Below are 26,215 nucleotides of genomic sequence, written 5' to 3' on the forward strand. Positions count from 1 at the left end.
GCAGGGAGAAAGCCTATGATGGGCTATATTTTATTTAGAGTGTCAGAACACCAAAAAATAAAGCATGGTAAATAAAAAGTTTGCCCGAGGAAGCATGCAGAAAAAGGAAGAACCAAGAAAACAATGCAACTGAGACCTAAAGCAACTGGCAGGCTTTGTGCCAATACCAACTTGGTAGGTAAAAAAAATAAATACACAGTTTGCTTTGGATCTTGCTAAACAGTTCATTCAAGCAGTCAGAGCAAGTACCACTGAGAACAGTGTTTTAAACCCCAGAGACAGTTAAGTGGCTTTGTTTGATGCTTAAATGGAATAGCCACAACTCCCCATAGTTTTCACCCTCCAAAGCCAAGTGCAAGTATGCTAATTATAATTTGTGTTCTCCCATCTATGGGTGACCATGCTCCATGGTGGAAAAATTTGGCCTTGAGCCACATTGCTGTTTCAGATGAAGTCATATTTAAAAGATTTGACCACACAATTGCTTTCTCAAAGAAGCTGTAGTGTCAATAAGCTGCCAAATAAAGCAATCCTAGAGAAAAGCGGTGAATGTATTAATGGAGCTAGTATCAGTGCTGGCTCAGGGGAGAATGTCTGAAAGGCAAGGATATATTTGGAGCTCCCTACTCAGTGTTGCTTCCTATTGTAACAGTTGCACCACTTTCCAAACAGCTTCTGTCCTATACAGATGTGACTTGCCACCCTCACATCTGGGAAGCAGCAGGCCAGTAATGGGATAAAAACATCTGTTTCAATTGTATGTTAACTCAGTACCAGTTGGAGTAGGAAACAGAACAAAAGACAGACTGAGTTTTAACAAGTATTTGAAAATGCATGATTATCCACAGCTATCAAATGTATGACAAATCCATTTGCAGTTTATCATAAAAGCTATCATGACAACAGCATAAAAGGAATAAACAGCAGCAATTGTCTTCTCTCTGCTATACACTGAGGGCAAACATGCACAAAACTCTGCTTTCTGTTATGCCTCCACAACTTCTCTGAAATCAACAGTGAGGATACAAGGGCAGAACTTCATCTCCTATTTCCAGAGGTGATGCGGTCACCTGTGTAGAAGGCCAACATAAGATTTATGCATGACTTAAGCATTATTTCAAGAAATCTACCCATACTGGAGGTGCACGCTAGCAACAGTCTATCAGTGATGCATGCCCAGGGATATATTCATTACAGACCACACACTGATCCACTTGCACTTTAGCCTTTTGAAAAGTCTTCGTCCTTTCCATATTTGCATTCAGTCTGGACATGGATGTACAAAAGTATAAGCAAAGAGAAGCTGAATTCACCCAATCCTAACTGCCATTAAGCAGTTTCATAATGGTGACTGAAGTGAACCACAGTAACTTTCCAGATGTATCAGGCTAATAGTCCCCACGTCAGCCACCATGTGGAAGCCACACCAAAACAGATTCTCATAATCACCTGAGCAGAATTTTTAATGAGAAGTTTTTCTAGGGCTTGGAAGAACTTAGTCTGCAGATAGGAAACAACCAGGGAGATTCCCATGAGATGGTTACCTCATAATATCTTAATAGCTCTGTCCTTCATTAACTGCGCTCAATTTAATAACCAGACCAAGATTAAAGTGAAGGTGATTCCTTTTTCATGCTCCCCAAATCTTCACTGGGAGAGAGAGGGACAAAACCTGCCTGGAATAGCTCTTCTATTTAGAGATGTGAAGCAGTTTATGCAGACACAAAACAATGCAGCCATTTAACATAGATTGTCTCTACAACGTATTGTAGAGACATTGTTTTTTTTTCATTAAGACTTTTTGGATAGTATTATCTATCTACTGGGTAAGTGCACATATTGAACTAAGTCAAAGCAGTCTCTTTCTTAAGCAGAAAACACAAGATGCAACAATTTATGCATTAACATCTATATCAGATTCAAGCTTTGCAAACTATTTAAAAATAAATAAATCATATCTGCTCCAGAAATATTTGGCTAATATTACAGGAAGAAAAACTTTTCATCTAAAATGCCTTTGAGCATTTGAACTGTATGGAGAACTCAAAGAATACTGTACTCAGATCAGATAAATGTTAAATTTCCCTCTCCCTCTTTGTCCTCTACTCCTTTTTGCAGATGAGGAAAGCAAAGTAAAAAGACTGAAGGCAACACTGAAATCTAAGTGTGCATTCCCAGAGCTCTGCCCACCATGCTCACAGGTTCTTCATTAAAAAACTAACTCCTTTCAACTTACACCACAAAGAGCAAATTTACACCTTGCAATGATGGCATAAACCCACTACAACAAGATACATCCAAGCTGCTATATTTGTGTAATATGGTAGTAGGCAAGGGCTGGAATTTGGATCAGGGAGATGCTACTGCTGTATCAGTTTGATAAACTGCTTTTCCCTGTCAGCGTAGCTATCTGTTTACTGTTCTCCTTTGCTCAGATAAAGTAGACTCTTAATAACATGAAAGAGTAATCTTTACCTTTAATCAAAGTAGTGAAAATACATTTTAAAATCAGAATCTGACCCAGCCACTGAAAGAAGATTGGATAAGCATCTGATGTCATTGTTCAACAGTTTCTTTTATGGCAATCGTAACAGTGCACTATGCTTAAAAAATGTACTTTTACAGAGCATGTTTTCCATTTTCCCCCGCACAAGATCCTATCATCTTGGAATCATTGCAGATGTGCTGCTCCCTTACCCACTATCCTTCTCCAAAAAGACAGGAAGAAATTAGACCTTTGCACAGTAGCTCTGGATGTAAGAAAGCATACACTTTGTTGTTGTTCATAAGCAACACCACAGTTCTAACACATACTCACCCTTAAAAGCTATTTGCACTGTGCTAGATGCAGTCTGGAAAAATAAAAGGCTTTCCATTGGCATGGCTGCCAGAGCAGGCAGTTAACTGCAGCCTTTGAAGGCAATAAGAACCACAATGCCTCCCTTGAGGGGAAAAGATTAATTCATATTGTTCTGAATACTGAAAGCAGACAACTGCCAGCCCGTGAAAACATAAACCTCCAGAACTTTTCTTTCTTCTAAAGGCTTGCAAAAGCTCCAGGCATTGCAACTAAATCCTTTCAGTACATGATGACACACAGCTTTTTTCATGTATTACTGAGACCTGTTGAACCTCTACAAGAGTCATAGCCAAACAATAGCGTAAAAATATAAACCAGGCAGTGACCTAAACTGGAATATCCCAAATATATTTCTATATCCAAGTACTTGTTAGGAAAATAATCTAATTATGAATACATGCTCTCTTAATTCTGAACACATTCAGATTTAATGGCAAACCAAGTGCTTTTCCTTGCAATATAGCAGAGAGACTTCTCTCAAGACACAGCCTATATCAAGGGGTGCTCCCTATCATTAAGTTTTCTAGTCTTGCAAGATGTCTATAGAAATCAAACCTTGTATAAAACATGGTTTGCATACTATCTCCTATAGACTGGCAAAATAGGCAGTGCCATGTGTTGGAGCCATGGCAGTGCCATGTGTCAGACAGAGGTGTCCTCTGACAAAGCCACCTGATGATGGGAGCTCAGACAAGAATGCTAGCTACTGACATCATTGACCCCTTGAGAAACAGCTCTCCACATAATGAGGCAAACTGTCTCAAATTGGGCAGGGAAGGTGGTTCTAGATATACACTTAATGGCCTAGGCAGCAAAGCTGAAGGTCGTTTGGTTGGTCTTGACTGAATTCAAGCCTGGCTTCTATACGGTTATGCCCAGAGACACTAGGATCATTGGATCATTCTGTTTTAAGCAGCCTTTGGAGCCAAACAAGGAAAATATTGAGGAAGTAAGGGAAATAGGAGATCTGTGCACTATGCACCACGTAGTCTGTCCAAAGTCAGAAGATAGTCTTTACTTATTTCAAGAAGTGGTGATGCTGATTGCAGTTCCATCAGCAGTATACAGCAATGTGTGGACTCTAACAAAGCAGCTGATGAGAAGGGTGCAACAAAGGTCAGGAGAATACTTTAAGCTCAGTTCCTATATCCTCGCAGTCACCACAGCAATTGAGAGGCAGCCCTAAGGAGCAGACACCACATTGAATCAGAGAAAATAGCGGATGGTAGAACAGCTTACAGCCAAGTGTTGTATGTTAGCCACCCACTAGAGATGGGTTGTACTATGCTGTTTTACTTGGAATGACTGAGAAATTCTCTGGCAGCAGATACACCTGCTTTGTGGCTGCTCATACCAGTGAAACAGCCAGAGAGGCTGTCCAAGATCCAAGAACAAGTCTTAGGATGGCGAATCTTGGCAACATAATTTTAAATCATTTGAGAGGCCTCTCTGCACTGTTTATGTGTCACATACAGGCAAAATTTAAATAAATAAAAAAAAAGAAATGAAAAATATAAAAGGACAAGATATGTCAAAGCCCAGCATACTAGAAGAGAGCAGCATTCTGCCAAAAAACAAAGGGACAAAATCATAACCTACAGAGGCACAGTAGAAGACAGCAAAGGATGTGCAACTTGTCCCAGCAAAGATTTTATAGTAATCCAAGGTACAGAAAATTCACTATCAGGGAAGTACATGGGTTGGTGTTGCCTGGCTGCTGCTAGCTCAAGATAATCCCAGATACCACAAGTCCTGCCTCATACAGCCCTTATTACTAAGGTTGCACTGATCGATACCAGAATTGCTCAGCTGGAGCTGAATGCGTGCCTGTGAAATGTCCATATCAGGCATAAGACAGCCAGACAAATGCCTGGACCTGGTAATGAGAGCTCTGCTAACACTACCACAGTTCTTGCTCTGCAGGGAAGCAGGGTCCAACTAATGGCCAAGACAGCTGTCAATAGATGAGGAAACAAGAGCTGAGGGTGGCTCAGTCCTGAAATAGTCAGTCCCCCATCTGTTACCCTCTTCGTAAGCTCTGACCTGAAAGATGCTCTTTCCTCCTGCCTCAAGTATTCTCAACATCCAGAGCCTGTCCAATTAAAGGTCCATCAGAGTAGGAGCAGACTTGGAGTGATCAGCAATATCAGGGCTGAGGCATTCGTAAGATGTAGGCGAGGAAAAATGGTAGTTGCTCTTTTAGCTCCAGTGCACTCCAGTATTGGTAGCTACATGAGGAAGAACACAGAAGGCATAAAAAGCAGGGGTAAAGAAAATTGGTAAGAGTTAAAACCACAAGATTTAAGCAGGACTTCATAACTAAATAGTTTATATCTTATATTTCCTTGTTATCACACTGTAGACTCAGTACTTTAATCTAGATTGTTTTCTCTGCAGTTTACAATTCCTTAACACAAGGGAGAGATTTGCTGACAACAAAGCAATCAGCTTCCAGTTCCAGATGAGACAGAAATACAGCTCACAATGACTCCTCAGGCACAGATGAGATCATGTAGATATGCTCCAGACCCTACAGAAAAGGTCCCACATAATCATGAGTTTTTCATACCTGGTAGTGCTGCAGAAATAGTTCTTTGGAAGCAACAGCCTTTCCTGTCCATTCCAAATACCAAATTGAGAGGGAGCAGAAGCAAGTGAACCTAAGGGTACAAGTTTCCTCTAGACTGCTGCAGCCACACAGAGAAGGCAAACTTAATCAACATCTACCACATAACATACAAGATTTGCCATGGCTGTATAATGTCTCTCTCTTACTGTAATCTTGCTGGTTAGATATCTCAGTCTTCCAATACAGAATAGCTCAGATTTCATCCTCTTATGCCTTCCCTATCTAATCTACTCTTAAAGAATAACCCACTTTCCAATCTCCAACGTTACTGGTATTTGCTCTGTTTTATTGATCCCCTTCTGATTTTTCCATTATAGAAAGAGGAAGACTGATAGAGTTGCATGGTCTCTCTATTTCAGTGGATAAGCACAGAACATCTATTCTTTCTGCAAGGAAAACTCTTATCAGCTTCCCAATGTCATTTTTTGTAAAGGCAACCTGTTTTTTTTCTAAAGTATTGTTACAGTGGTTTAATGTGTTGCTAGGAAGCCTTCTTCCCATAGCCTGATTACTAGTCCATAGTAGAGCAGAATGTTAGAAAAGATCAGCAGAAGGATGGACTATGACAAATACAAGAATATCAATTGATGAAGCTTGATCCTAAATCCATCTTTTTTACTAACTGAAGGACTGGGTATGTGGATGGGAAAAAAAAAAAAAAAAAAAGGCCTGTACACATTCAGAACAAAAACAAAATGCTAACAGAGTAATCAGACAGCCCTGCTGTCTTGGTGCTTTAAACAGTAGGCTGGTTTTAGTCACATGTTTCCTCACTGAAATGCTGAGGGGAAAGGGAGAGATAGTAGCACCAGAATTTTTAGAAGCATCTATGGAGCATTCCTGCTCTGCAGTGCAGCAGCTGTTTGCACAGGCATACCCAACCTCAATTTCCCCTGGCTTTCTCAGGCACATACTGATCTTGACTAGGGCATGCTGCCCACATGGCTTCTCGGAGAGATGCTGCAAAGCAGCCTGACTGCCACAGGTCACAGCCCATGCTACCCAGCCAGGCTTGTGGATGTCTAGCCCAGACACATTTTTATAAATCCTGCTCACACTCCTGTCGTACTAGCATCTCAGCATGTGTCCATTTGAACAATGCTATTTATGTTAATACTGTGGACTATTTCTTCTATGCCAGCTCAAAAAGGGACAGGAATTGCTATGGTGAGTTAAAAAAAAAAAAGGAAGATGGATGGAGTGCCACCTGCTTCTGATATAATCACTGTTAGGTATATGCACCTGAGGTGGCTAGAAATCCACACTTGAAGTCCTGGCAACAGGAGCAACCCCTCTTTTCTTCTTTCTCTTTTTAAAGAAGTTTACTTGTTCTCTGTCTCCTTCCTGCTAGTCTACTCCTGTTTGCCTCTTTTTCCTCAGCCTAAATACTCAGGCTTGTTGCAGAAGCAGGAGAAGAAAGACAAGAATGGGATGGCAATGGCAGACGCACCATTAGTTTAATTGATGCCACTTAGACTCATATTCAGAATAAGTTTATTTTCCCAATTAAAAGATAACAGACCATTTTAGGAAGTGTAATATTTCATTTGGATTTCAGCCATATATAAAAATCCCACATTTAAAAATCAATTAAAGTTATGGAGAAGATTATCCTGGTGGATAATGAAAGACAGTTAAAGAATAAAGTTGTTATCAGATGTAGTCAACATAGGTTCATCACGGGCAAGTCCTGCCTGAATAATTGGATTTGATAAGGTCACCTGCTTGGTGGATGAAGGGAAGGCAGTGAACATAGTCTCTATGGATTTCAGTAAGGCCTTTGAGCTCATCTCTTATGGCATCTTTCTGGACAAATTGTCCAACTACAAGTGAGGATGCATTCAACTCCTGCAAGTTTGCTGATGGTACTAAACTGGAAGGTGTTGTTGACTCCCTGGAGGGACAAGAGGCCCTGTAGAGGTATCTAGATAAATTGGAAAACTGGACAATCATCTATGGCATGAAGTTCAACAACTGAAAATGCTGGGTTCTGCACCTGGGACAGATGTACAGACTGTGAGATGAGTGGCTGAATAGCTGCTCAGCAGGAAGGGATCTGGGGGTGCTTTCAATCCTGCAGGTTTGTTCCTGTAAAACAGGCTGCTGTTATGCTGCTCCAGTCCTTTCAGGTCAGGGCTGCATCTACTCCCAAACACACAGGCTGGCTCAGTGTCAGGTTTACATAATGGGATTATGAGAAACAACACTGAAACAGATCCTTAAGGGAATGAGAGAGAAACATAAACAAAAAGCTACCAGTGACATTCAGTCCTTACTGATTTTATCTGGAGGTTCAAAGGACCATCTAGCAGCTTCAAAAACCACCACAGTGAACCATATTCTGGCTCCACAGAGCTTTTCAGGTATAAAATGGGGCTGTAAGACCAGTGCTTAAAGCCATTAAAAAAAAAAAGTATTGTCTAAATCCTGGAAAAAAAAAAATCCGCCTAGATTAAACAGCTAACTGCAGATGACTAGGAGCTAGTCAGACACAAATCATTCTCTCTCATTTTCCTATTCTTTCCTCCCCTGGTTTTCATACTAATCTTGCAGTCTGTTGGATCATTAATCCCCTGTAGGCAGTCTACCTTCAGTAACCTCCAGAGAGCTGGCCTGCTCCAGAAACAGCTCAGTAGAGGGACCATTCTCAATTCTCCCACTGGAGCACATCCTGCCTTGCAGGCAGGCTCTTCCCACCTAGCCAGGCAGCTTTCCCAGCTCTCAGAAAGAAACAAAAAGGGCGTTCATGCAATGCCTCCTATGAGCCACATAGAAACAGCAAGGACATAGCCCAATGCAGTCTCAAGCTGCAGCAGTCACCAAGGCATTTTTACCTCCGTCGCCTTCTCATATAGGCTGAGACCAGAAGCACCAGAATCACTGCAGCTACAGCCAGTAGAACCCACCCAGCTCCTTTGCTCCTGCACAGAGCCGTGGGCTCTTGCCTTCCCCTTGGCCACTAGGAAATTGCTTCGTCTTGGCCCCTTGAGCCACTGGGCACAACAACAACACCATCTTGGGTATGAACCAAGGCATGTACCCCAGTCTGTCAGGGTGAAACCTTCCTCTTGTGTGTGCCTCTGACACAGCTAGACTGAAGATAAAAATCCCCACTAAGGAACAATGAAGCAACGGACAGCACTGACTACAACCTTGATGCTGTGAGACCACATTCTGTTTTTTAAAGCTGGAATCTACGGCTAGATTTACACACATATGTGGAAAAGTAGGAATTTGTTTGAAGGAAAGCTCATGTAGCTCACGAATTAGCTCTGAATTCAGAAATTCTTATACCCATGCCAATAATAATTGCTTTAAAAGTTATGTAAGTACAAAAACACCTTGGCAAATCAGGAAGCTGCTTAAGAGTATTTAAGAACAAAAATATTAAAAAAGCACTGACTGAGTTTAATCCATGAGAAGGGACATCTTCCTGATGAGAAAAGGTGAAAAGGAACAACCATGAAAGGAAGACATCATCTCCACTGAATGAGTGAAAGTAATTGTTAAACTTTGAATGTTAGGTTATATTTCCTTCTGTACAGAGTAATACCTACAACTTGAAATCCTGCTTTGCATTTATTTCAGTTGTGATCAACAAGGTATTTCAGAAGACAGGTTCCGCCAGCCCAACCTCTGTTCCACATTAATATCGCAATAGTGCTCAGGAGCACTAATGGTCAGATGCTTCCCTCCCTGGGCTAGGAGTGTCAACTGAAGCACCCCTTTTTACCTACATGTTGCAAACTATCATGCAAGAGGTAACAGGCAGACACACACACAGGTGAAGTACATGGAAACAGATGACAAATGACCAGTTAGGACCACTGTCCTTCAGCCCGTTTCTTTTCTCTCAGACCAGACTACCATCCTAAAAAATAAGTTTAAAACCTAACCAATCTAGTACTCCAAGCATGCTGCAAGAGATAATGTGGGGTCTTCTGAGGAAAAATGTGCTTGAAAGTTATTATATACTTCAAGAATATGCCTTGAACAAATATATTGAAGCAGATCTTCTGTTTGACTGACAGTTGGCTAGCACATACATCATGAACGTGGAACCCCTTTTGCTATTGGTGGTGAAGAAGTTTAAAAAAAATCTAAAAAACAAAACAAAACAAACAAACAAAAACACTTATTTTTCCTGGTGGGAAGAAAGCAGTCCAAAGAGAAAGAGGATGTGCAAAGTTAGCTTCCAAGAGTAACCCACAGATAAAGCAAACCAAACAGAAGGCGCTCAGTTATGTTCTTACATTGACATTAATGGCAGTTGAATTAGGTCCAGCATTAACAGAAAAAAGTAGTTCTTCAAAGCACTGGTAACGCAAACACTGTTGCCATAACTACCTCTCTCCCAGAAGCATGCCATTCTAATTTCTACAGTTAAATATTTACAAAGTAGATTGCATATTTTCAGGAGTTGCAAGAACTGCTCATAGAATTTGAATGAGCACTTCATGGTCCTCACAGAGGGTTTCCAGAATCATCCCTGGCTGCCCACAGCACCAGCTGGGAAGTGACCACATCAACACCTTGGTGCACTCAGGGTCTGGCACTACCCTTGCACCAAACTGCTCTGATGTGCTTCTGCTGTCACTTACATCACTGAACCACTCTGTGAACTTTAGAACTACTTCAGCTATATGTGACTGCAGTAACTGACATTTAATGGAGTCATACAAACATGTATATAACACCAAATTCTTCCGTCCTGTTTTGGTTTTGTCCATCTCACAGCTCAGGCACTGAAGAAACTTGCACATAAAGAATCAAGACAAAACAGGCCTGTGAAGATCTTACAGATCCATGGGGAAATTCTGTGCACTACCAGGCAGAAAAGCACATGTTGGATATCTAACCTGTTTCTAAAGACCTTCAGCAATGAGAAACAGCACAGGTTTGAAGAAAATCTGTTCTTCACTATCTATACTGTTAAAATACATTTTGAATCTGAAACTGCTTATTGTACTTCCCCGGTACTGAGCTTGAAAAAGCTATGGATTCAGATGCATGTCTGCTTTAAATAAGAGCCCAGTCAGTTAACATGGCTCACTAGATGCACACTTAACACCTGCAATGGTATGAAGTTGCACATTTCAGCCCCATATATAGTCTCCATCAACCTGTGACAAGAATTATGCACATGTAAAATCTTTATTCAGCTTTTTCTGATTTGTCCCTTAGAAATAATGATATGCAGTCAATTTTATCAACATGAAGCCCTACAAAATTTTTCAGGCTAGAAACTTCCTAAATCGTCTAGTTCACATTTGTAAATAATGCAGCACAAAATCCATTAATTAAATTCTTAGAAAGGACTGAAGAGTATGAAATCAAGGTTCCTACCTAAGGCCTTTGCCCTCCACAGATCTCAACTTAAAGAAAGCACCCAAAAAACACAATCTCATCCACAATAAAAGTTCACTTTGGCATCATCAGTCAGAGGATATCACTCACAGCACCATGGGATTTAAGAGATAAAACATATTTACTTTGACAGACAGTCATGTTACATTGAGACATATGGTAGTCTGACTCTTATAAAGCTGCCGTGTACTCCCTTGAACTTTGAGTGCTGACTATTCTAAATGGGTTCAGATGGAAGTTGTCTTAAATTAAAAAATATGCTCAGTCTTTGAAACAAGTGTTGTTTATTAAAAAATAAAATAACTTGACAATATTTTCACAAGCATACATGCAGATACAGACAGATACTACATCTTTACTATTTTGGTTTTAAAAATAGGCTGCTCTCTATAATCTTAGAAATAAAAAGGTAGTTTTAAATTAAATCACACATCAGCAAAGTCACACGTCAGCAATAACATTTACATTATTACATTTTATATAAATTTCAAATGAACAAAACAGTAAAACAGGCGTCAATAAAAAAAAGTTATTTTAAAAATATACGCTCAAATAAGAGGAAACAAAAATAATCTTAGAAGGTTAAAATTGTTCTCTAAGAGCTTGAACACTATTTCAGAAAATAAATTTATCAAAGGAAACAGACTGACATGTTGTTCTTTGCTCCAGGATTGGGCTCGTATTTCCCCAAAATAGTACCATAAATCTTACTAATTGCTAACTTCAGACATAACCCAAACTAGTACACTAACTAAAAAGTTAATTTAATATTGGAGAAATGACAATGGTTCATTTAGTTTGTTATTCTTGATTTCAATGAGACTGTGAAAACTAAGGGCTGTGGGGCTGGATCACTAAATGCTGGATTTAGATAATACTTTAGGCTAATACAAGAAAAAAAAAATCTCTATCATGTGCTTCTCTTGAAAGGTTTCATTTGCCAGTGTATAATGTATTAGTGATATACTGAAACAACCAGGAGAAGTTTCAGAACTTAATTCAGAAGTTCATTGCATGAGCCCAAGCAGGCTGTGCACAGCACAGTCATTCGGTAAGACTGTTAGACTGCGGCAGACGTTGCATGTGATAATGGGGCAGACTTGAAAGCACTTACTGTGCTGGCTGCAAAAATTCTGACGTGAACACAGCTTCTGCATAATCCTCACAAACATCCTGCAGCTCTGCTGCCACATCACATAGGGCTTCTTCTGTTAGTTCTTCTGCAAGACTGAGGGAGGAGAGGAAAAAAAAAAAAAGACTCAGAAGATCAGATTTCAAATTTCAGTCATTCGTTCCATTGACACAAATGGTATTGAATATCTCTGATTTTAAAAGAACAATACTCTTTTTTTTTTTCTTTCCACTGCTTAGCTTAGAAAGAGATTCCACTACCACAGAAAAGTTACGTAGTGGTTTGTGTTGTATAAGACAGTCCAAATTCTTTCCTCAGTCTGCTTCACAGCAAAGGATAAATACTTCAGGCTTAGAGGTGTTAACAGATCTCTGTTGCTTCCTTTTTCAAACTAACAGATACTAATCCTGCTTTTGGAGTACAACAAAATACTACTGTGCTTACCCAAAGGCCGTTGAAGTAAATAGAAAGCTTCTTACTGATTTTAGCTGCTACCGAATCAGGCATTATGGAGAGCAATAGAATTTCAGGAAAAGTGAGATTAGAAATTTCCATTTTCAGAGATCTCTGGACCACAGTTGATGTCACAGAAAGGAAAATTATTTTAGCGTAAGAATACAGTTATTTACTGTTTTCTTGAAAACATATCTTCAGAGTTTTGCAAATATTCTAAAATATCATAAAGTTAACATATCCAAGACCTTTTTAGCATAGTGTGGGCATTTCTTTTAAACATTTTGTAATACTTATACAGCAAGATTTATATTGCCCTCTTGTGGTAAAAGTAAGTCAATGAAACATCTTGGATATCAGATTACATTTGTAGTTTGATTTCAAGTAACACGCATCATAGGCAAAAGCAGTGGAATTCTGCTGTCAGAAGGAAAGATTCACTCCCATTTAATCCATCTGCCAGTCCCAAGAAAGAACTGGTCTTTCAACTATCCATGTTCAATAGATGATTTCTGAAATAAATAATACAAATTTAAAACAAATTTAAAACAATTTGTAGAAAATCACTCAAGAAATGTACAAGGAATGAAACCCAGTGATATCAGTTAGTTGCTGTACCTGTTATTGAACAACTGAAACACTTTTTCAACTGTGAATGCAAGGGCTATTCCATCTTTCACTGACATGTTTGCTTAACAAACACTGAATGAATGTGAAACATTTTTCTTTGCCAATAAATGAACAGCAATGTTGTTTATTGCTTCTTCACCTCTTCTGTTTCTACTAAGGGATGGTAAATAACCTATGTCACTCTTCTCATAGTGAGCTCCATGAAAGGGTCAAAATTTGAGGAAAAGGAAGCACTGAAATCTGCACTAAGGCCACTGGTGTCTTTAAGATTATCTAGGGTTGTTCCATGAAACACTAACTTCGTAATCGTACACGAAGATTAAAGATTCCTAGTACTTTCTTTCTTTCTTAACAAAAAAGTTGATTTGGTTTTCCTTCAGTTTACCTGTTGATACTACTGACTTAATGAAGGGACAATGCAACTACCTCCTATCTTCAGATGAAACATCATGTTGTGTTCTCTGATACAATGAAAATGTCATGTTTAAGGCATTTTCAGAGTATGCTCACCAGCTAGATCTTTTACAAAGCCTCCCTACAGACTCATTCATGAATTCATTGTAGAAATGGATGAGGAAAGCTGAGTGAGAACAATTCTTCGCTGAATTTTCTATAGCAATAGAATACCAATTTTTGCAAAATGAGGTCAAGTTAAAATTGACAATTTTCACTTCAACCAATTTAGACTTCCAAACGTAATTTACCTTGTATTTCACACAGTTGCACAGTTACCATACACTTTGTATGGTAACACCATACAAAGATGTGAAAAATAATCACCCCTCCAGGACATTCTTCTTCCACATCCTTTAATTTTCTCCAAGTACCTTAAAAATCCATGAACACCAAGTACCATTGGAAAAACAGTCCAGTAGCTGACTGCTTCTGGCTTTTAATGTGGAATTTAAATGGCCCCTTCCCCACTCCCTTCCTAAATAAGGATAGAAAAAACTGTTCATCAGCCTATACATTCACTTCCAAAATACGTGGATAGTTCACATACCTCTCAGCAATCTGCCATGGATTGAAACCACCTATTGCCTCATGAAAAATGAGCTTTAGGTGATGTTCATATCTGCTGTTATAATCCTTGATGCTCTGGAGCATATGCTTTGTAACAGGGAGAGAAATATAGCACTCCTTCTGTATAGAATTCTGGGTCAAGGGATTCAGAATATCATTTCCAGTCAGCAATTTCTCTTTTGGTTCTTTGTTTTCATCAATATCGCTGGAAATACAGAATAATCATTAAATCAGAACTAGATTTCCAATTATCTTTTTGAAAAATCAGAAAATCTCTTTAAATAGGAACCATAATTTCCCACAATGAAAATGCTGTAAAGAAGATGCACAGCATAAATGCACCACAGTTTCTTTCATATAGGGCCAAATATTCCACTTACTTGTCATCAAAAAGTTTTTCAATTAAAATGTCTGTTTCTGGCTCTATGTGCTGGGTTAATTTGGTTATGTGAATTGGATGAGGAGATGTAGGTATTTTAGCTGTTAATGCACTTTGTTGATCTAGAAGGAAGAAAATAACATTAAGAATGTTTTATTTGGAAAAGGAAAAACTACAATTAATGCAATTAAGACTTCATAAAAAACTTTTCCTTACTTTATAAGCAAATCCTTCAGGTAAGTGAAGTACTGATGCTGACAACCCCCTAAAACGTAAACTTAAGACAGGATTTCCAAGAACTTGGTGTATTAAAGCTGAGCATTTTACAAATCCTACCTTTAATATAGTTTGTTGTATCAGTGGATACTACTAGAGAAGAGAGAAAATACCACTTGAAAACTAATGTAGGCTATTGAGCTTGGCAAGATATGGAAAACGATGCAACAAGATTTGGACCGTCATCATCGGCCTTACTGTGACACTTCTACCTGGTTTAAAACAATGCAGTTCCATTAAAGTTGGTATGTGATCAGAGCCTCAGCTTGGTAAATTGGTGTAACTTCATTGTACTCAATCAAATAGTAGGATAAAGAACAAAGGTGTGGGGGACAAATAACAAGAAAAGTTGTCTTTATTAGCATGTCACTGTGGCAAACAATACTAAGATGTGCAGTTTTATGTATGGGAAATATCAGCTAAAGTTTGGAATGATAGCTTTCACTAATGCACAACTTTCTTCCAACATTACAAAGGTCCCTCTCTTTTTTTTTTTTTAAAAAAAAAAAAAAAGATCCGATGTAAAGTTAGGTGCTATTTTTAGTCTGAAGGACTTTAAATTCCTCTACTTATTTTCCATCCAATAAAAACAAGCAAGTAAAACATGATTAATGTTAACTGGAAGCATATGAGCAGTATTTTATTTTTTTTTAATGAATTAAATACTTATTGCTAAAACACATTGAATAATGAATTCTATTCAAAAAAAGAATTAAACTTGCAAGTATGCTGGCAAGACCTAAAAACAATATCAGCATCACTTGAAAGGAATAAGGAAAGAGAAAAAACCTTCTAAGCTTAATTAAATAATTTAATATTACCTTCTGCATGCTACCTTTCAGACTAACCACTATATTAAAACTTAACTAACATTTACACTTGAACTTAAGTCATGTAAACTGATGATTTATTAAAGAAAACAGAAGACACAAAAAGCCTAACAAGAAAAAGAGTGGTTTTAGGAGACCTCAAACTTAGAAAGTAAATTAACTTTCTTCTAGAGTAGAATCAAATAGCTCACAGATGAGTTGCAGTGTACATATTCAGTTATAGATTGTAGAATATCATTTCCACTGCACTAAAATCACTACCTACAATTTGGTAGAAAAGAAAATATCTAAGTTAAGGAACGACAAGTGCCTAGAAAGGGACAGCAACATTCAAACTTAACATGGTGATTGGTAGTATGTGTTACAGATTCAGCCAACTTGCAGTAGCAGTATTTTGCATACAAATACAATCCCAACAAAGGCAAACAGAAAATGACAGGCATTTTACAGAAGAGACCTCTCTTCTTTTAAATACTGATTTTAGAACTGTATTTCAGAAACACTGCTCTCAAAGGAGCACCTATAATCAAAAATATGTCTGAACAGTGCTATTTGATCACACATAATCTAATAATTTTGATTTCAAAACATCTGAATTTAAAGTTACAGATTACAGGAAAAACAAGCTGCACTGAAAAAACACTTACCCATTTCCTGGGCCCAGAACTTTGAATCACTATACACAATCTGGGTGAATCTCCTGCATACAGCTGCCTGGTATCTCTGTTTTTGAAAAACACAGAAGTAATTAATCAACACATACTTAACAGTTCAGCTGTAGTAGTTATCACTCGATAGGAAAGCAGGTCACAGTCAAAGTAAGATTATTTCTCACAGTTAATATAACACAGAAAAGGGGTGGAGGGATGAAATCATATATAATAAATATTATTCATTCAAAACGCCATACTAGAAGACTCAACAAGTTGCCAGTACCATAGCAGCTCCTCCCATTTCAGATCAACAGCACGTAAACAACCAGTGGGCCCTCATACCCTTCCTGTCTTACTGAAAGTGAATTCATATGTATGCTTAAGTGCCTCATATAGACACTGCACAATGTAAACTTCATGCTTCCAATTTATAAATAGATCTGTAGAAGTCAATGGCACGAAACTCAGTAGTTCTAATTTAGGAAAGATTTTACTGAACAAGAAATTGAGACTAGAACCAAAAATTCTGGAAATGCTTATTAAAGAAAAGTTAAAAAAATAATAAAAATAAGCAATGTATAAGAAAGATCAAAGCTAAATTATGAACTATATTTACATAGCAAGATGGATAATTAACTGCATTTATCTGACTTCCACATATCCCCCTGGAATACTTTTGATCACCACTGAGTTTTCTTGAGAAGCTTATGCTACTGCAATATTAGGATTACATAAAAAAAAAAATAAATCACTGATGTTCACTTTCCAACTTGTGAGACAACCAATTACATTATCACCATACTGATTCTGATTCTTCTACTCACATATGACGATTTAAGCCACAAGAGCTTTGTGGTTGTAAGCAAACTCAGGTCTACCAACTCTAAAGCTAGCAGTAAGACCATTAGGCCAAACGTCCTTCTATTCTTACACAATTTTTTGCTGAAGTGAAAATGTCTTCCAAGTCTTCCATTTCATACACAGATCCAGTCAAACCTTGCTTAATTTAAGATTGTAGATACTTAATTATATTACTATTTATGGTCAATAAACAAGAATTTGGAACTACTGAGACCAACCAAGAGATAAAAACTTACTTCAATTTCTTCCATTCTTTGCAACATTGTCTCTAGACTAGGACTGTCAGCAATGAGCTCCTCAGCCTGGAGTTTCTTCTGCTGCTCTGTATTCTGGAGTTCTTGAGCAGTATCTTTTAAAAGATCATCCAATACCTTCTCACTCAGGATATCTGCATTTGCTGCAACCTGCTAAAAAAAGTTAAAATAAAATAAAATAAAAAATCACACAGCTGAGAGAAAGAGAGAAAGAGAGAGAGATTCAGGAAAAAAAATAATGTTTATATGTCTAACATTTCTTGTAGCAGCTTATGGTAATAATCTAAATGTCATTTCAACTTTTTCTTTTAATGAAAATCCGAATAATTTCCTGTATTTTTTTTCCCCACTCACACAATAAGCCAAATCAATAAAGAGAGCTTGGTATGTTCCTAACAATAAAATCATTGAATACAGATAAAACCTGCTACATAACTTCATTCCTAAACTGGGGCATCACAGGTTCAGAAATCACCCAGGATTCAAGTAAAGTGAAGGCCCTCACTTACAAAACAGTACACACACATTTAACTGAACATACACAAGAAGTCCCACAGCAGCTCCAGGAAGTAATGAGTACATATAGAGAAATACATAGCAGGTAAACCTAGGCCAAAGCTGTAGGTTCCAGTTGTGTACAACTTTACCAATTAGCCATGCTATGACGTCGCTATTCATGTACCTGTACTATTTTATATGAAAACATTTTTTCCCCCTCCATCAACTTCATGCATTCAAGGTCACATCAGACTAAACATATTTAAAATAAACATTAGAAACAGATTTCCCACTGTTTCCTAATGTAGATAGTTAAAATAAGAAAATACTTCAGAAGGCATGTGTGCCCACACAGTGATGTTGTTTTAAAGATGTATCTTATGCCAGTAGAAATGGCTACGTTCAAGAAATCATTGTTACTTTTTTGGATGTATTCTGCCACATGTCAAAGATAAAAATTCATCATAAATTTCAAACACCTTTACTCTATAACACACGGATAGAATAAGCCTTCTCAGCTGCATGAGTTGAAAGATGGTTTACAAAAAAAGAACACTTCAGGTGACAGTTTGTTGCCAAGGAGAGATTGATCTGCTAAAAAAACATAAATCTATTCATGATAATCAAGCTGTCTGCATTTTTAGTCATATATATTACTATTCAAAATATATTTAGTCATTAAATATGGTATTATATAAATTATTAAAATAATCTTATAGAGCCCAGTCATGGATAGTGTAGAACTTCTTTGACCATTTACTACTTGACAGGAAACTATCAAAAAAAGATAAAAACAATTAATGCAGTTTTGCCAAACTTCGTTAAAATAACTTGAGACCCACATAAATCATTTTAGATGTTTCTCCCCTAAACTGCTTACTTGCACTGCTTAAAAGAAATTTTGTATTGCCCCTTTACACATGTATCCTTCAAATACTACCATGAGCTTAAATGTACTACCTGCACCCTATCCAACGGAGGTTCTAGGTGTTTCTGTACTGCTTTCTCAATTTTGTCTACATACTGGGTTGGAGAAGCACCTTGTGACCTACACACACACACGAAAAAAAAGACAAAAAAAAAACAGCTAAATGATAATGTCATTCTGAATCTTGGTATGAAAATAAACAAACACAAACAAACACATCAAACCACTTTTTTGTTAAGTGTGAAGATTGGAAGTTTTTAATATTAGTACGGGGAACTAGGGGAAAGCCATATCAGATCTGATACCATTTATTAATTTTTCAAAGCAAGTCATTACCTTAGCTTTTTTATTTTTTCCATTTCTCCTTTGCTGAGGTCAGTTAGAACCTTCATCCTTTTAGCATGGCTTGAAGCCGGAACTTCAAATCTTCAAAATCAAAACAATAATATACAGAAGTTTACAAAATGCATGTTCTGTCAACTGGAGAATTAAGTCATCTGATTCTGGACATTAGGTTAGAAAATGCTGAAAAAAATTTAGAGAGAAAAGTAATACTGACTTTAAGATGGTATAATTCTGGAAATTCATTTGAGAACAAGGGATCTTCTTTTCTGCCTCTGCTACTGGCAAACAGGCAACTTCGTGGCTGACCACAAATACTGCCTTGATAGACAAGCTCTTCATCTTACAATATACACTGCCCACTATAGATGCAACGTCTATCAATGAAGGGACATGAAATTGAACATGAAGGGGCATAGAAGTATTTAGTCATCTGTAGCTCAGTTCAGCCATTACTAGAAAGACTCCATGAATCCTTTTTCACATGTTCCTTGCTACTTATGCTGCTAGGTCATTTTCTGTATTTTTATACCACATGCAAATCAAGTGAACCAATCTCTAATGAAAGGAGTAGTCCAAAATGCTGGACAGGTTATACTGGAATTATAAGACTCCAAACCCTACAGAAGAGGAAGAGAGAAAGGAAAGTATCCCTCCATGGCCAAAAAAAGGCTCAATTTCCTCTGAGAAAGAAAAGAGAGGTAGGGGAAAAAAAAAAAAAAAAAAAAGGCAAGCTTCATCTCATGAAACTAAGGGGACTTCATAGTTTCACATGTAGGGACGTGAAATAACTTAACCATCTGCAACTCAGTTTAGCCTTCACTAGCCTGGCCTTGATTCAACCCTTGCCTAACTACACTAGGCACTGGCTATTTACCCTCTGAATCAAACCAGCTCTAAACAAGAAAAAAAAAAGAACATTCAGAAAAAATATTTAGTGTTTCCAATCGGAATATTCATGCCAACCTGAGAGCTTCTTTTTCCATGAGCCCTAGTCTTCTTTCTTCTGTCTTCCCTTTCTGCAAAGCTGAATGCTTATGAATGAGCTTCTTGGAACTTGCAGTCCTGGATATCCTGTAAGCACTGTCAACGGCGGGAAAACACTAATGGCAAAAAATACTATTTTCATAGCAAACATAATTACTGCACTAACCTTTGCCCAAATTATGCCCTTCAGACCATATTTAAGCTCTCAATGGGTAACTCTTCTGATCCTAATTGGCTGAATTAGAGGCATAAAACTAAGCCCATGTAAATGTAAAGGTGGAAACAAAGAGGAAGTCAATATGACATGTTTGGTAACGTTCACACTGTATTTCTTCCCTAATCCTGCAAACAATCTTCCTCAGAGGTGATGACAGAAGGATGTAGGATCTAGCTATTTCCAGGTGTTTTAATTGTTTCATTACCACAGTATCTATTTTTATTTTTTATTTCTTAAAAGATCTTAGAAGGAAGAGGGCAAATGATAACAAACGTATTACTATGAGGAGACTTCCCTCCAGCATATAAGAATTAATTAGAACATCCTTTCACTAATAACTCAATACTAATAATTATTTTGGATAACTGCATCCAATAAAAAGATCACTTAAAAGACGTGTTCAGCCAATGTTGATTGAGATTTTTTTCTCCTGATCTAGTTCTTTTAGCATTTATCCCTGAGCATTTTTCCACAGTGAAATAACCCTGAACACATTACTACAAATAATATTAAGTGTGCACATTAGAAATGCTTACTTTTCTGACAGCAGGATTAATAAGTCTGATGTACTACAGATCAGAGGTACATGCCTAAAACAAAAATAAAGCCCCTAAAAACTTTCTTGTAGTGGTGCCATTTACAAAAGGCTTAACAGGCTATATATATTCTTTGATTAGTAACACATTTTGATATGATCACATTACTCCCCACACAGAAGGCACTACTAGGAACTATTCATTTAGATGAATAATTAATTTCATGACACTTTAAGGAACATACTGCTGTTACTTTTACCTCTGTTAGTTTGAATTCGAATTAGCTTATGAACTTGAAAACCATTATGGCAGGACCAAAAGATACAAACAGTGTAACAACATATTCTTTTAGAGAAGAACTAACCTAAGCAAAGCCAGACCACAAGCACCAACATGGCATATGAACATCCATTCTGCATGCTATGTACACTGTCAGTGCACAGCACAGTTGCCTGCAGTTTTAGCCTATGACTCCCAGACAATACCGGGACGTAATCCAGGAAAAAGCATAAGGCAATGGCTTTTTCCAGGCTGTATGAATAAGGCCACTTTATGCTGAGTGAGAAAAGAATACAACTATCTGGTTGTGAGATATACTATACCACTTGTCTTCATGGTCTGAGAACCAGACCCAATCTATCCTATTTACTGGTACACATACAGCAACATTTCCACAGAAAAGTAAGGTAAACACTAGACTGTGGACATACCGTTTCAGTGAAGCAGGTGGAGATGTAGGGTTTGGAGGCACCCAGGGTGTTCTGTTCTCCTTAACAAGTCGTTTATTCTCTTTTAGCTGAAAAGCTATAGTTGTATCTTGAAATTGGGCATGCTTTCCTTGAGGCTGTACCTGCCGACGTTTTTGAGGTTTAAGCATTCCCTTAAGATTAACATAATCATATTAAAAACATGCATCTTCTGTTGTTCACTTTTGAAAATATTTTGTATTCTGCTTCAGAATTTGCCTTGAAATCAGGTATGCTGGCTTTATTGCATAATTAACGTATGTAGAGGTTTTACAACTGATTTAAAGGGAAGTACAACTGTGCCCAAACAGAACGTGCTTAATTCTGCAAATACAATTTTTGCAAGTAGCTCTAATTTCTCATTGATACTTTTCATGGGGAAAAGCTTCTGTGGACTTTTTCATAATTAGACTCTATGTTAACTCTGAGTAAATCCAAATAGATTTCCAAGGTAACATTCCTCTCAGCAATAAAACTCTAATATTGCCATATCTGCATTTGTGGCAAAGACATTCAGACTAGTCCCTTCAGTATGAATTATTGAAACGTTTAACCTTCCTGCTCACAGTTCTCACTGATATGGCAAGCAGTAAAATAGTTACATATGCATAAATCCATGTTACTAATACCAGAACTGATTTTTCAAGCTGAAGGTGATATTTAGAGGAAGAAAAAAAATAAAAATGAACTATTCACAAAATTTAGCATTTGAAAATAATTTTTAAACAACTCATTTGTTTGCAACACAGAAGCCTCCTGTTGACTGGAGGAAGGATTTATCAGAAACCAGAATCTGTCTTGCATAGTTTTATAATGTCTATAATCAATGAAAAAAATCTGCCTAAATTATATCTTCCAAATGTTAGCACAGCACTACCATGGAAGGCATCAGAGGATGACTAATAAGGGAAAAATACTGCATCTTTAATTCCAAGTTGAAAAATAACCATGTTAATTTCAAAAATGAAACTAGCTTTGAGCAAATATTTTTCCTTGTTCATTCTGTTCCTCATTGTTCCTAGTTGTACAGTGCATTTTTAATGAGCAAAAACATTGCATTCAAAAAACATTTGATAAAATAAAAACACCAGAAACAATACAGGCAAATGACAGAATTTCTCCCTCTATGTCTCTGAGCTCAGAATAAAAAAAAATTAGGAAGTACAAAGCTTGACCATGCCTTACAATAAATAACAAATCCCAGGGGACAAGTTGAAGAAAGCATAAAATTCTTTTATCACTTCCATACCTGTGATTTTACAGGTAATATCAGTTCTTTCTTTTTCAAAGGGACACTTTCAAGGATGAGATCCTTTTTTACAGCTCTAGATCTTGACTGTGAATCTATACTTCCTTTCAAAACAGCATTTCTCTCTGGAGTAGGTAGATCATTTTCTTCTTGGAATTTATTGTGCAATATATGCGCATGACTGTTCATCTTCTGAACTGCTGAAATATTTGTAACATGTTGAAGTTTATCTGTATCAAAAATAAAAAAGAAACTTTCAACTGTAAGTTCAATGGGGCAAGAATCATGTTTACGTCTACATTTGACATTTCTGTTGTGCTAGGTATACCTAATCACAAAAATTTAAAGCTTTACCATAATTCAAAAAAATCAAAATTAAAAACAAACAAACAAGTGGGTTTTTTGTTTGTATTTCCTGCCAACTATTAAGTAAACTGGCTTATTACACTGTTTCATTGAACAGGAAATTTTGCTTTGCGTTTGTGTATATTTATGTATACATGAAAATATACACATATTCTCTAGGTACATATACACAAATGCAGTCATTTGAAAGCCTGTGAACAGTCATTGCTATATAAGGTTTAGGCAATGATTTTAAAAACAAACAAACAAACATACATATTTTTGGCCACAACATACATGAAAACCAAAAAATGCTTCTCAATATACTCTCTCTCTGGACTGCCACAAAGAATTCATGTCATAGTAGGTTTCTCCCCCTAACTTTAGTCTTCTAGTAAAAAGCAGCATAATGTATTTGAAAGACACCCCATATAAGAACGATCACAGAATCATCTAGGTTGGAAGAGATCTCCAAGATCACTTAGTCCAACCTCTGACCTAACACTAACAAGTCCTCCACTAAACTATATCATATCAGATCAATTACAGAGGTTACATAATAATGTAGTAATCTATAATGGTTTTCATGAGGTGGCAAAATATGTCAGTTAGTAACCTTATTTCAAAAGATGGCGAGAAATAATAAAGCTCATTTAATATCATATGAGGTAAATGAACAATAAAGGAAACCAATTCCCAAAGGTTGCACGGCAATCTAGTAGTGAAGAACAAAGACTTCTAACAGTGAAAAACAAAGACAACTATCAATGTGTCTCTAAGTACTGAAAGTTTGACTACAGTGCAGATGGGGATGAATGCATTGTCAAGAACAAAATAAAGCCATGCCTCTCAAAACCCCTCAAAGGTAGAGAAACTGCACAAACTAATGAAACTCTGAGCCAAAGCTTCAATATGCTATTCATTGTTAGAAGTCCGATAAACAATGATAGTTTTGTTGGAGACTTGCTAACAGTCAATAACTCTGCATTTCAAAAGTATTTATACAGTCTTTTCCACATAGGCATTTGGATACGTTCTTTATGCACCATTAAAGTGAACTTCTAAACTGTCATTTAGGTATACACTGAAGAAAAGCAATCCAAGAATAGCCTACTGTAAAACAAATGGACATAATAAGAATACGAAGATGATATAATTAGAAAGAGGCATATAAACCTGCAGGCCCATCATCTCATGGGAACTGCTGAAAAAAATGTCTAACAAGGCTATGTGTATCTGATGACTACATATGGGCTGTTATGCACGTCTGTCCAGCAGTATGTAACATACTACAAAATTGAACTCCAGATGGTAAGTTTACTGATAAAGTGTATTTAAAAATAAAATATAAGCCAATCAAGAGACCTCTGGCAGCTGGAAATTTTCTAGGTTCTTGTCCATGCTTTTCCTTTAAGATGACAGACTTTTTTCCTCCTTTTGGAGATGTCAGCTGCTTTCTGCCTGGAGATGTCTCAGTGTTCACTGGAAATTTGTGCTGAGATGCTGTAAGACATTTCTTTGATTTTTTGGCTGCTTGTTTCTTTTCCAGCAATGAATCCAGATCCTGCATGAAATATTTATAATTTTAATTACTCTCTCAGTAAACCCTATGAGATAATGAAGAATGATAAGAAGCAAATTAAAGAGAATCTAAATAATTGGAACTTTTTGGTGTGGCTTTGTTTTTGTTTGTTTGTTTTCTTGTTGGTGGGTTGTTGTTTTTTTTTTTGTAGTGCCTATACTTGATAGCTTGATCATGCAGAAGCATCTTTGTGTAACACGGAAAAGGTGTGCTTTTTTTTTTTTTATTTACAGAAAACTCCAGCAAATTATCTGTTTACAGCATATTCAAAAAGAAACAGACACAAAGTCTACAGATAGTAAGAACATCCACATGACTAGGATAAGACAGACAAACACTTTTTCCAATGACAAGTCCAATCTTAATTCTAGCTCCTTTCCTTTTCCAAGGTAATTTTCACTCGCTGTTAATGTGCTAATAAGCAGTTCAAAGCAAAAATAACAACACAGCTCTTACAGTTAGAACAATATTTTAAGTTAAATAAAACATCTTGTGGCTATTGTATCAGCTATTTTCATTCAAATGACTTAAATACTGCTTTCATAATAGTTCAGGTTATGTAGGTTCTTACTTAAAAAATCCTGGTAGTTAGAAACTGCATCAGGAAATGTGAATCAGAACTTTTCTATTATACCAACATGTTTCAAAACATCAGATATTACCAAAACTCATTTGAAGGGCACAGAGCTTCAACAACTCTTGTAGCTACAATTTTATCTTCTGCCTAGATAAGTCTGCAGCCATGACTGCACGAGGCAGAGCCTCTTCTAATCCTGATGACTAAAGCATGCATTGCAAAACAATCGACACGTAATGTACAGAAATACATCAAACGCAATTCTTTCAATCCTGAAAACAGCAAATGAATCAGAAATTGCTGTTCTGTTAGCACTATCACTACCAGTTTTGATTCTACCAGGACAGCCAATAAAAGGTAGGAAAAGCATCAACATGAACTACCGCAGGTAGCTTCCGTGAATAGGATGCAACTTTATTTAGACCACCGCTATTTTATGAACATTAGCAATATGCTAATATATTAGGAAAATGGCCTTTAAAAAAATAAATATATAGATATTCTGCAATTTCATGAAGACACGATACAGCTTACACAGTCTTTTATTTCACTATTTCTCTTCTTCCTTAGCAGAAACAAAATGCTTATTCCTACCTCAATTTGCAGCAAAATATCTATGATAATGTCAGAAACTGAAGAATCCACTTCTAGTTTGGCAGAACAAAGAGACAGCTGTCGAATGAGACTGCCCAGTTCCTTGTAGTGGGTAGGAATAAGTTGCTCTGTTTGATCAGTAAACTGATTGGCAAATGCCTGCAAGGCTCGTATAGCTCCTCTGTGTGCTGCTGCCAATCTGGATACTGCTTGAGACTGAAAAAATTAAAAATAAATGCTTTAATAACTATAATCTCTATGAATATG

At 37.1% G+C, this 26,215-nt stretch overlaps 1 protein-coding gene across 9 annotated transcripts in view; it reads right to left on the minus strand.

Moving 5' to 3' along the window:
* Window positions 1–107: 107 nt before the first annotated feature.
* KIAA0753 (KIAA0753 ortholog) overlaps window positions 108–26,215 on the minus strand; it is a 30,640-nt gene continuing 4,532 nt past the window's right edge. For 3 of the 9 annotated variants that reach the window (XM_072026062.1, XM_072026060.1, XM_072026061.1), the window contains exons 6-19: window positions 25,949–26,164; window positions 24,561–24,759; window positions 22,851–23,080; window positions 21,566–21,735; window positions 20,856–20,909; window positions 20,082–20,198; window positions 19,110–19,199; window positions 18,806–18,893; window positions 17,330–17,500; window positions 16,227–16,302; window positions 14,475–14,595; window positions 14,075–14,299; window positions 11,971–12,084; window positions 4,928–5,088 (exon numbers count right to left, since the gene is read on the minus strand). In XM_072026062.1, coding sequence (XP_071882163.1) covers window positions 5,007–5,088; window positions 11,971–12,084; window positions 14,075–14,299; window positions 14,475–14,595; window positions 16,227–16,302; window positions 17,330–17,500; window positions 18,806–18,893; window positions 19,110–19,199; window positions 20,082–20,198; window positions 20,856–20,909; window positions 21,566–21,735; window positions 22,851–23,080; window positions 24,561–24,759; window positions 25,949–26,164 — 1,953 coding nt within the window. In that variant the 3' untranslated portion in view covers window positions 4,928–5,006. The other 6 variants (XM_072026066.1, XM_072026065.1, XM_072026063.1 and 3 more) reach the window with 6 other exon arrangements.

This window comes from Anas platyrhynchos, chromosome 20 (assembly GCF_047663525.1).
Source record: "Anas platyrhynchos isolate ZD024472 breed Pekin duck chromosome 20, IASCAAS_PekinDuck_T2T, whole genome shotgun sequence".
Classification (NCBI taxonomy): Eukaryota; Metazoa; Chordata; class Aves; order Anseriformes; family Anatidae; genus Anas; species Anas platyrhynchos.